General features: G+C 39.3%; 1 protein-coding gene across 1 annotated transcript in view; it reads left to right on the forward strand.

The window, feature by feature from the left end:
* Positions 1-8,642: 8,642 nt before the first annotated feature.
* Dna2 (DNA replication helicase/nuclease 2) overlaps positions 8,643-12,221 on the forward strand; it is a 39,534-nt gene continuing 35,955 nt past the window's right edge. Inside the window, exons 1-2 of the mRNA XM_027931293.2 lie at positions 8,643-8,721; positions 10,827-11,009. Of these exons, the coding sequence (XP_027787094.2) occupies positions 8,648-8,721; positions 10,827-11,009 (257 nt within the window). The 5' untranslated portion in view covers positions 8,643-8,647. The remainder of the gene's footprint in view (positions 8,722-10,826; positions 11,010-12,221) is intronic.

Here is a 12,221-nt window from a genome sequence, read left to right on the forward strand (position 1 = left end):
TACACCAGCTATACCAGCACTGTAGGTCCCTTCCCTTGGGAGGCCAAATTTCACACAAACTCATTTGGATACTCAATAACATCCAACACTGGGTATCTGTCTAATAAAGTATGGGTTGCACTTTATGATAACTATTTGTTTACCTATGTTCTTCCCCACAGTTGTTTTCCCAAGGTCAGAGCCATATCCTTGTCCCTAGTGAGGAACAGAGGGTGTGGCACTATAACAGTGCTCAGTAATGTTTATTGGTGGGAGAAGGAAGCCTCACTCCCATTTTTAGAGACCTTCTATCCTAATTGGGATAAATAAAGCACAAATAGTCCAAGAAAACCACAATTTAGAAACAATATATTTTCTTTCACAGAAATGTTGTATTGCTAATTTACCAATATGCATGGTAAATTAGGAAACCTATATTATACAAGTAATGCATTGCCTGGCAGAGTAGGCCAGTCATATCTGACACACTATTCAGCAGCTACACACTTTTCACAGTTCCTCAGATATTTTCTTTGAATATTAGACATTGTGTTAGGCACTAGAAACCAGTGATAAATAGTAATAGTCATAGATGGGTACAGTGCCACACTCCTGTAATTTCAGTAACTCAGGAGGCTGAGGCAGGAGGATAGCAAGTTTGAAACCAATCTCAGCAACTTAGTGAGACACTGTCTCAAAATTAAAAAAAAGTTCTGGGGATGTGGCTCAGTGATTGAGCACCCTTGGGTTCAATCTCCAAAACAACAACAACAACAAAAGTAACAGTATTTCCTTGGGACTTCTTTTATGCCATGCCTTGTTTTAAGCAATTTTTATGCTTTAACACAATCCCTATAATAATGCAATGAGACACACACTATTTACTATTCTCTTTTTACGGATGGTGATAGTCAGGGCCAGGGAAGTTAAGTGATTTGGCTAGGTTCACATGATAAGTGGTGGATCTAGGATTTGAATTCAAGTTAGTCTGAATCTAGAGGGTAGTGTTCTAGTTATGTTGCTATATGCTAACAACTATATCCTGTTCAGATGAAACTCAAGCATGTCTTTTTTTTTTTGGTACTGGGTATGAACCCAGAGGTGCTCAACCACTAAGCCACATCCCCAGCCCTTTTTTGTATTTTATTTAGAGACAGGGTCTCACTAGGTTGCTGAAACTGACTTTGAACTTGTGATCCTCCTGCCTCAGCCTCCCAAGCTGCTATGATTACAGGTGTGCACCACCACTCCCAGCTTCAAACATGTCAATACATTTGAACATGTTAATAAACATAAGCCAGTAATAAAATGAGTGCAGTTTGTTAAAAGTGCTTACAAGAGGGTAAATACTCAAGGAGGCCACTTAGAATGGTCAAGAAAGTGTTTCTTTGATGTGCAATATATACTATAACCTGATACGTGAATGATAAAAAGGAATCAGCCACAAAAAGAGTTGCAGGGGAAGAGTGGCCTTGTTGAAGGCAACAGTAGGTACAAAACTCTTTTTTTTTTTAAGTTTTTTTTAATATTTATTTTTTAGGTGTAGATGGACACAACACAATGCCTTTTTAAAAATTTGATGTGCTAATATTTTATTCAGGTTTTTTACATATATGGTTATGAGCGATATTGGTTTGTACTTTTTTCCTTGTAATAGTTTTTTTTTTTTTTATTGGTTGTTCAAAACATTACAAAGCTCATGACATATCATCTTCCATACATTTGATTCAAGTGGGTTATGAACTCCCATTTTTTACCCCAAATACAAGTCTTGTAATAGTTTATGTAGTTTTGACACAGACTTACTTATACTAGCCTCATGAACTGAATTGAGATTTATCTTCTGTCTTGTACTGGAGAAAACTTTACTTAAAATTTTCAATGAGCAAAAATAATTAGATTCTGATCTTTTGGCAACTCAGAACAATTATAGTCAATGCATTAAATAAAAACAACCTACTAGAACAATTACCTTTTCAAAAACAGAACTACTCTGAATTACACAAAGAGAAATTTTCTTTGAATAAAATTTAAAATATTACATACAATAGAAAGGAAAGAAAAATATCATATTTTTATCAACTTGGTACTCTAGATTGTTTTTTAAGTAAACATGAGTATGACAAGAAAAAACAAAACAAAAAAATGGTGATGGATCTCTAAACAATCAGAATTAAGCTGCGGGGCTGGGGATGTGGCTCAAGCGATAGTGCGCTCGCCTGGCATGCGTGCGGCCCGGGTTTGATCCTAAGCACCACACACAAACAAAGATGTTGTATATCCGCCTAGAACTAAAAAATAAATATTAAAAAAATTCTCTCTCTCTCTCCCATTCTCTCTTTAAAAAAAAAAAAAAAAGAATTAAGCTGCTAATGGAGTAAAATCCCAGGTGCTTATGAGGTATATTTTACATGTAAGGTTTTATTCTGTTAAAAAATAAATTTTCTTTTGATAGAAAGCTTTTTCTGAATGTATGGACACTTTTGCCCCTTTCTTGCCTTTTTAGAGACTACAAAAATATGTTAAAATGCCTTGATTGTACATATAATTATTTTATGTGGTGCTGAGGATCGAACCCGGGCCCCGCCTGTGCAAGGAGAGTGCTCTACCACTGAGCCACAATCCCAGCCCAGGAAACTTAACATGGAAGAAAGCTTGGATTGATAAGGGAATTGTCTGAAGGCCAGTGTGAATGAAGCATTATGGGTGAAGGAGAAGCAACAAATGCACTTTAAAAAGAGACAGCCGGGTGTGATGGTGCACGCCTGTAATCCTAGCTGCTAGGGAGGCTTAGGCAGGAGGATTATTAGTTAAAAGCCAGCCTCAAAAAGTTTAGAGAGGCTTTAAACAACTTAGTGAGAGCTTGTCTTAAAATAAAAGGTACAACACACAAATTAAGACAAAGGCCAAAACATGAGGGCATGATGTTGGCACATGCCTGTAACCCCAGTGACAGGAGGCTGAAACAAAAGGATCACAAGTTCAAGTCAGCCTTGACAACCTAGTGGGAAACTCTCTCAAAACAAAATAATGAATGTGGGTGAGAATGTAGATCAGAGGTAGAAGACCTCTTGGTTAAATCCCTACTAACACACACACACACACACACACACCAACCACACAACACACATCAAATCATGTAGAAGTCTACAGGGTGTGGCAATTTTGTCTTTTATTCTAAATACAATGGGAAGCTACTGACGATTTTTGGCAGGGAAGTAAAATTTTTTGAATATTATTTATTTATTTATTGCAGCACTGGGATTGAATTCAGGCTTCTGCGTGCTAGGCAAGCAAGGTTCCACTGAGCTACATCCTCACACTTTTTTTTTTTCCTTTATACTGGGTATTGAAGCCAGGGGCACTGAACCACTTCCCCAGCCCTTTTTGAATTTTATTTACAGACAGGGTCTCCCTAAGTTGCTAGGACCTTGCTAAGTTGCTGAGGCTGGCTTTGAACTTGTGATCTTCCTGCCTCGGCCTCTGGAGCCACTGCGATTATACTTGTGCACCACCATGCCCAGCCTTAGCTCTTTATCTAAGTTATTGAGGGTCTCACTAAATTGCTGAGGCTGATCTTAAATTTGCCATCCTCCTGAGTAACTGTGATTACAGGAATGTACCATCATGCATAGCTTGATGGAAATATTCTTACCAACGTATTAGCAATTCAAGTCTAGTGATACATAAAAAGCCATTACCAATTTGGGTTTATTCTGGAAACGCAAAATTTTTTAACATTCAGAAACCAATGGTGTAATTTCCCATAATAACAGAATGAAGGAGAAAAAAATATGATCCGTAAATAGATGCAGTAATTGCTGGTCACATTGGTATGAACCTGCAGCCCCAACTACTTGGGAGTCTGATGGGGGTGGGGCTCTCGAGCCTAGGAGTTGGAGGGAGAGACCACATCTAGTCTCAAAATAAATAAATAAGAACATGGAACCTTCAAACAAAATTGCCTACTTATCAAAATACAATTAAAATATTAAAAACTATTGGAAATATTAAAATTTTAAAGAAAGAATCTCCTTAAATTTTGTTCTACAGAATGACAATAATGTGGTAAAAAGATAAAGGGAAGAGAATATTTTGTGGTCAGGTAAATTTGATACATATTGTGATAAAAATTCTAGATTCCTCTGAACTTTATATATCATCCCTGCATAGTTTTGCTGTGCCTTTGAACTTATTTTATAGCCAAATTTTATTTTTACATAGAGCATCTATGTTATAGGTTGGATCTGGAATGTCTCCCAAAATGCATGTGTTGAAGATGTGGTCCTGAATGCAGCAATGACAGAGGTAGAGCTGTTGGGAGGGAATTGGATCATGAGGGCTCTAACCTCATCAGTGGGTTAACCCATTTGATGAATTAATAATTTGAATCCAATGTTGGAAGGAGGTGGAAATTATAGCAGGTGGGGGTCTAGTTAGAGGAAGTAGGTCACTGGGGGCATACTTGTGGGACTACATTTTGTCCTCAGCTTCTCCCCTTCCTTCTCTGTTTCTTAGAATCCATGAACTGAGCAGCTTTCTTTCTCCCCTCCTTTCTGCCATGATATTCTGCCTCACCCCAGACCTAAAGCAGCCGCAAGAATTGAAGCCTCTGGAATTCTGAGTCAAAAGAAACTTTTCCTTCTTTAAAATAAAAAAGAGAAACAAAGAAGGAGCTGAGCACAGTGGTGCATGCCTGTAATCCCAGTAGTTTGGGAGGCTGAAGCAAGAGGATCATAAGTTCAAAGCCAGCCTCAGAAATTTAGTGAGGCCCTAAGTAACTCAGCAAGATCCTGTCTCAAAAAAGAAAAAGGGGGCTGGGGGGTGTGGCTCAAGCGGTAGCCCACTTGCCTGGCATGCGTGCGGCCCTGGTTGGATCCTCAGCACCACATACAAACAAAGATGTTGTGTCCGCCAAGAACTAAAAAATAAATATTAAGAAAAATTAAAAAAAAAAAAAAAAGGGCTGGGGATGTGGCTTAGTGGTAGAGTACCCCTGGGTTAAATTCCCAGTACCATGAAATAATAAGAAAAAAAGAAAAAAAAATAGTCTGAGATGTATTTGAGGCAGAGGATATACTAAGAATTGAATCAGGAGGGTTCTTTTTTAGTGTGGGGGGGTACCGGGGATTGAACTCGGGGGCACTTGACCACTGAACCACATCCCCAGCCCTTTTTTGTATTTTATTTAGAGACAGGGTTGAGTTGCTTAGCAGCCTCACAGTTTGCTGAAGCTGGCTTTGAACTCGTGATCCTCCTGTCACAGCTCTCCAGCCTCTGGGATTACAGGCGTGTGACACTGCGCCCGTCCTCCAGTTCTTTTTATTTTTTATTTTGAGACAGGGTCTTGATATATAGCCCAGGCTGAACTTAAACTTGGGATCCTCTTGCCCCAGCCTCCTGAGTTTCTGTAATTACAGGCATATGCCACTGTCCTTGGTAATTTGGGAGGTATAAACAAATAAAAAAGCTTCAAGCAGAAAAGAAAACAGTTGACAGTGAATTAATATTTGGCAATAAAGCATATACTATTGCAGATGCACCAAAAAGAAAGAAAAAATAGATAAGCAGCTCCCCTCCCTTACACGCCCCCCCCCCCTTAAAAAAAAGAAAGAGACAACAACTTATTATTTAGGGTTTGGCAAAAATGTTTTAGGTCACAAAAAACAAAAAGCATAGAAGAAAAATGGATAAATAAGAATACATAAGGAAAAAATAAAACAGGAGGCTGAGGGTGTGTCCTAGTGGTAGAGTGCACATACAAGAGACCCTGGGTTCAATCCTCAGCACCCTCCCAAAAAAGCATACAAATGCCTAAATACCTTGTTAAGAATATAAATAGGCAACTAGGTGTGGTGGTGTATACCTCTAATCTTACCTACTCTGGAGGCTGAGGCAGGGGAATTGAAAATTGGAGGCCAGCCTTAGCAATTTAGCAAGGCTCTCAGCAACTTAGCAAGATCCTGTTTCAAAGTTGAAAATAAAAAGAGCTTGGGGTGTATCTCAGTGGTAAAATATTCCTGGGTTCAATACCAGTACTAGGAAAAAGAAAAATTCTGAATAGGCAAACAATAGACTAAGAGAAATTATTTGCAAAATGTATATGAGAAAGGCTTGTAGCCATAATTTATAAAGTAGTCCTGCAACTCAATAATAAAAGGGCAATTCAATTTTTTAAAAATAAGCAAATGATTTAAACAAAGGAGTAGTTTACAAAGGAATATATGCAGGGGCTGGGGATGTGGCTCAAGCAGTAGTGCGCTAGCCTGGAAGATATGCAAATGACCAGGGACATGATAAAGTACCTGATTAGTGATTGGGAAATGTAAATTAAAACTAAAAAGATTGACAGTATCAAATGTTGTATGGGACATGGCGAAACTGATTCTCATACGTTGTTCGTAATATAAAATGTTATAATCACTTTGGTTAAAGTCTAGCAGTTTCTCATTATCATAACTATAAACTTATTCATGATCTACAAATTTCACTCCAAGATATTCATCCAAGAGAAATAGGAGTTTATGGCCATAAAAACTTATATAGGAATATTAGTAGCAACTTTATTCAACTTGGTAAAATACTATAGTGCTAGTGTCCACCTACAGGATATTGACCAAGTAAATTGTGGTATATTTATTGAATTCAACAATAAAAAGAATCAAGCTGCTGATTCATTTTTAAAAATATGGATGAACTGCAAAAACATGCTGAGAAGCCTGAGACAGAATTGTATATACTGTACATAGGGTGTGCTTGCATTTATGTGAAGTTTTAGAATAGACAGATTTAACTTCTGGTGAATAATAATAAGTTTAATGATTGCCTCTTCATAGGGATAGGCATGGGAACTGTCATGAGGGAACTTTTTTGGGATGATAATAACATATCTTAATAAAGATATGGCAATTTGAGATGTATAGACAGGAGAACCACTTATCTATTTGAGTTATACACTTGTATTTGTCAAAATTCATCAAATGCTGCATATGAGATTTGTGTATTTTATATAAAGTTTAAAATTTACATAAAAAGCATAAGAAGGGATATAGCTCAGTTGGTAGAGTGCTTGCCTCAAATGCACAATCCCAGCATCATAAAAAAAAGAGAGCTATAAACAAACATTGAACTTTAGTTCACAAGTACACTAAAGTATTCAGGTATGAAATGTAATGTTGTTTGCACTTTTGAAATGCATTAAACTTGAATTCATGGATATAGAGAGATGAATGAATAGACATACATGTGACAAATCAAAGACAGAAAAAATAATAATTGTATATGGCTGTTTATTATAAAATTATAACTTTTCTGTACCTTTTAGAATTTTCATTATAATCTATTGAGGAAAAAGAATGAATTTCAGGGAGGCAAGACTGGAAGGAACCAGTACCTTTATATTTCCAGCATAGTGACTACAGTTAATGACTATAAATTGGAGGGATTGTGCTTGGGAACCAAGGCCTCAGCATGTTCTAAGTTTGTGTTCTACCACTGAGCTAAGCTCTCCAGCTGAAGACATTTGTTTTTTATTTTTTCTTTTTCTTTCTGGCTCTAGGGATTGAAACAGGAGGCTCTATCACTGAACCACATCTCCAGTCTTTTTTTTTATTTTTATTTTGAGACAAACTTGCTAAATTGCTGAGGCTGGCCTGGAACTTGAAATTCTCCTGCCTCAACCTCCTAAATTGCTGGGATTACAGGTGTGTGCCTGGCCAAGGTTAGCAGCTTTTTAAGATGGGAGAATACCGCGGGGGCGTGGTGGCCCCGCCTGTAATCCCCGCAGTGTGGGAGGCTGAGAGAGGAGGATTGAGAGTTCAAAGCCAGCCGCAGCAATTTAGTGAGGCCCTAAGTAACTCAGTGAGACCCTGTTTCTAAATAAAACACAAAAAAAGGACTGTGGATGTGGCTGAGTGGTTAAGCGCCCCTGGATTAATTCTCCAGCACCCCCCACTCCCCCAAAAAGGATATATATGGGCCGTTAGTACAGTATGGCAGCAAACCAATAGCGAGGGTGAGATTGATGGTAAAAGAGAATGAGGAAACAATTGATGAAATAGCATCCTTCAAAATGCTGGAGGCCTTGAGGTTCTGAGTTCAAGTGAAATGATTGCCCATTGACAGGAGGAACACTTTAATTAAACGTGGAAAGAGGTTATGAGAGGGCAGATATTAGCAGTTTTTTGGATTCAGTCTTGGCGTGATAAGTCAGTTCCTATCTGATTGCTTCTATTTTTCTCTGAATTTTTCATTTGAAAAAGGAGAAGTTGTTTCTCCATGAATGCAAAATTCCCAAAGCCAACAGGGACACCTGGATTTGGCCATTTCTAAATGGTTCTGTTCAAATGAAAAGCAAGAGTTGGGCATGGCTTGGGGTGTCAAGAGCGTGGTCAGGGTACTTAGTCTTGACCGGATATGAGGATTTACACTTTTCCAAGCCTGAAGTTAGGGAGCAAAGATGCAAGAGGCCTGAGTCCGCCAGTTGAGGCACTCCACTTTGAAATCCCCGGGCGCGCGAGGGGCGGCACCGCGCAGGTCACTTGGGACCTCGGCGGGTCGGCGCATGCGCGTGGTGCCGCGCAGATTCGCGCTTCTTTATATCTTCGGAGATTTAAGGGTGGCTTCTGGTTCCCAGGGCTTTACCTTGTGGCGGTTTGCGGTACCGAGGATGGAGCAGCTAAATGAACTGGAGCTGCTGATGGAGAAGAGTTTCGGAGAGGAGGCTGCGGCGCCAGAGGAGCTGTGAGCGGAGCGGGGCGGGGGTGGGAATTTAGCGGGAGATTTAAAAGAACGACGCGGGAGAGGTCACATCTATGCCTCCGCCGGCTGAGCCTGCTGCCGACTGTCTGCGGGCTGGGACCGAGAGGCCGGGTTCAGCTCCGCCGGCGCTGGCGAGGCTCCGGAGCTGGGGACCGCTGCGCAGGGCTTTTGGGAGAGCCACATTTGGCCATTGTCTGAGGACTGGCGCCCTGCAGTCATTCTTTCCCTTGAGTTCACCTCTTTCCCGAATTTGGGGAGTCTCGGGCACCTGAAATGCCTTCCTAAAAGGAAACTTAAAAGTGTTTGATGTTGAGTTGGAGGAATTTATCTCGGGAAGGAGTCTGCATCCTCAACTCTCTGGTCGGGGAAACTTCACGATCATGAAAGGGAATTATTTTAAATAGTAATAGCAATAAAAAGATAAATTATTGAGAGAGATTTGCGTTAGGGGTTTTGATCAGCATTACTTTTTTTTTTTTTTAATTTGGGTTTAAGCCAGGGACACTGAACTAAATCCCAAGTCCCCCTTCCCTTTATTTTTTGTTTTAAGACAGGGTCTCTTTAATTTGCTTAGGGCCTCGCAAAGTTGCTGAAGCTAACCTTGAATTTGTGATCCTCCTGTCTCAGCCTCCTGAGTCGCTGGAATTACAGGCCTGCGCCACCAAGCCTGGCTCACCAGTACCTTTTGAGAGATCTTTTAGGCTTTGCATCCCACTTTGGATGTTAATTAGTCTGAGCTAGATGGGGGAGTTGAGTAAACAAAATGATAGAGTGTACAGTCTGGGTGACAAAGATACAGTATCATGAAAGACATTTGGTGTAACTGAAAGAGAGAATGACTTTGAACTCCTGCAGTCTGACAGAAAAGACTTATGAGGAGAAGGTCCTTTTCCAAAGAGGTTATTGTCCATGATTTCAGGTAGCTTGGACCAAGGGTAAAGTTATTATGAAATGAACTTTCTCATTATAAATACAAATAAACTTATGAGTTACTCTATAAAGGAATGAGCTACTCAGGTATGAAGAGGTGGAGTCTCACTGTTTTGCTCAGGCTGCCAGGAACTCCTGGGCCCAAGGAGTCCTCTTATCTCAGCCTGAGAGTAACTGGGACTAGTAGTGGTGCCACCCAGATTATTCTTTTTTTTTTTTTTTTTTTTGGTGGGGGATGGGTACCAGAGATTGAACTCAGGGGCCTCACCACTACCCACATTCCAGCCCCCAATTTGGATTTTATTTGGAGACCGGGTCTCACTGTATTGCTGAGGCTGGCTTTGAACAAAATTGTGATCCCCCAGCCCCAGCCGCCTGAGCAGCTGGGATTACAAATCTGCAAGACCATGCTGCAGTTTATTCTTTTTTTTTTTTTTTTTTTAAAGAGACAGAGAATTTTAATATTTATTTATTTATTTATTTTAGTTTTCGGCGGACACAACATCTTTATTTGTATGTGGTGCTGAGGATCGAACCCTGGCCGCACGCATGCCAGGAGAGCGCGCTACCGCTTGAGCCACCTCCCCAGCCCCCAGTTTATTCTTTTTAAAAATATTTTTAAATTGTAGAGGGACACAGTACCTTTATTTATTTATTTATTTATTTTTATGTGGTGCTGAGGATTGAACCCAGTGCCTCACACATGCCAGGCAAGCGCTCCACCAATGAGCCACAACTCCAGCCCTCCAAATTTATTCTTGATCCTCATAGTGATGGGTGTACCACAAAACTCAGAGGTTAAATTGGGAAAGGCCATATCATAAACACTTTTTAAAAATTTACTTATTGATTTTTTTGTGGTACTGAGGTTCAAACCCAGTGCCTCATGCATGCTAGGCAAGCATTGTTGTTACTGAGCTGCACACTCAGCCCCTATAAGCATGTTTTAAAAGGCATAGCTTCTGGGAAGCTTTTATAATAGGAATTTTTCCAGTATGCTTTGCTCAGTTTTAACTATTTTAACTAAAGGTCATTGTGATTTGCTCTCCAGAAGAAATAAACCTAGAAAACTAAAAGATTGACTTCCAGATAAAACAAATTGAATGTTTTCTTATGTCATGGTTGTGCTAATATAGTTTTATATGTGTATGCTTTAGATTTCAGAAGAAGAAGGAAGCTTCCTTTCCTAAGACAATTCTGAGCCACGGAATGGATAACCGCTACCTGGTGTTAGCAGTCAATACAGTACAGAATAAAGGAGGAAACTATGAAAAACACCTAATCATCACTGCTTCCCAGTCCCTAGACTATAAAGAACAGTGCATCCTTAGGAGTGACTGGTAATTTTTGTTTGACTTTGAGCACTGATTTGGCAGAGTCTTAAGGGTACCATATATATATATTTTTTCAATGTTGGGGACTGAACCCAGAGCATTATGCATGCTAGACAAGTGCCCTACCACTGAAGTATATCTCCAGCACTATCAAATGCTTTTGTGAATGTTGCTATAATGTAATTGTTAACAAGGGAGTAGATTTGAAACTGACTTAATTCTACATGAAAGTTGTTTCTCTTACCCAGGTATGTCAAGTCTCTTGTTCCAAAAGTTGATTTTTATTGTCATTTCAAAATCATGATCAGGTCAAGTGTCCCTTATCCATATGCTTGGGATTAAAAAAGTGTTTTGAATTTTGGATTTTCTCAGATTTGGGAGTGTTTATTCTAACTTTGGCTCTTTGTCTAAAGCCTTTAGAAGCTATAGACATACTGAAAGTCTTAAGAATGAGAAGATTAATTATTTAAAAAACCCAATTAATAATTAGAGCTATATATTACACTAGTAAATATTTGATAGCTTTTGCAGTAGACTAAGCAGTTGTTTTTATTTGATACTGGGGGTTGAACCCAGAGGGACCTTATCTCTGAGCCACATCCCCAGACATTTTTAAAATTTTGAAATATGGCCTTGCTAAGTTGCTTAGGGCCTTGATAAATTTCTGAGGTTAGCCTCAAACTTGAGATGGTCCTGTCTCAGCCTCTGTAGTTGTTGGGATTACAGGTATGTGTCACCATGCCTGGAGTTCTTCTTTGGGATGTAAGGGAAGCCCTTGATTATTCTGTTTTTTTGAAGAATGCATTACAATTTTTTTTTTTTTTTTTTAGTTATACATGGACACAGTATCTTTATTTTGTTTATTTATTTTTATGTGGTGCTCACACATGCGAGGCAAGTGCTCTGCCACTGAGCCACAACCCCAGCACCCCCACTCTGCTATGTGTTATGGGAAGGGGTAGAGTGACTAGGAATTTATCCAGAAGACTGTGTCCTGATGTTCAGATTTTTAAAGATACCCAGAAATTTAGAATTACTTATTCAGATGAAATGTGTGTGTGTGTGTGTGTGTGTGTGTATTGTTATTTTGTTTTCCCTTTTGGGGGGGGGTGGTCAGTGTTACTGAGGATTGAACTTAATGCATTCTACCCATAGAGACACACTCGCCCTTTTTAATTATTTATTTTTATTTATTTATTTTAAAAAAGTTGTTGATAG

Source organism: Marmota flaviventris, chromosome 4 (genome assembly GCF_047511675.1).
Source record: "Marmota flaviventris isolate mMarFla1 chromosome 4, mMarFla1.hap1, whole genome shotgun sequence".
NCBI lineage: Eukaryota > Metazoa > Chordata > Mammalia > Rodentia > Sciuridae > Marmota > Marmota flaviventris.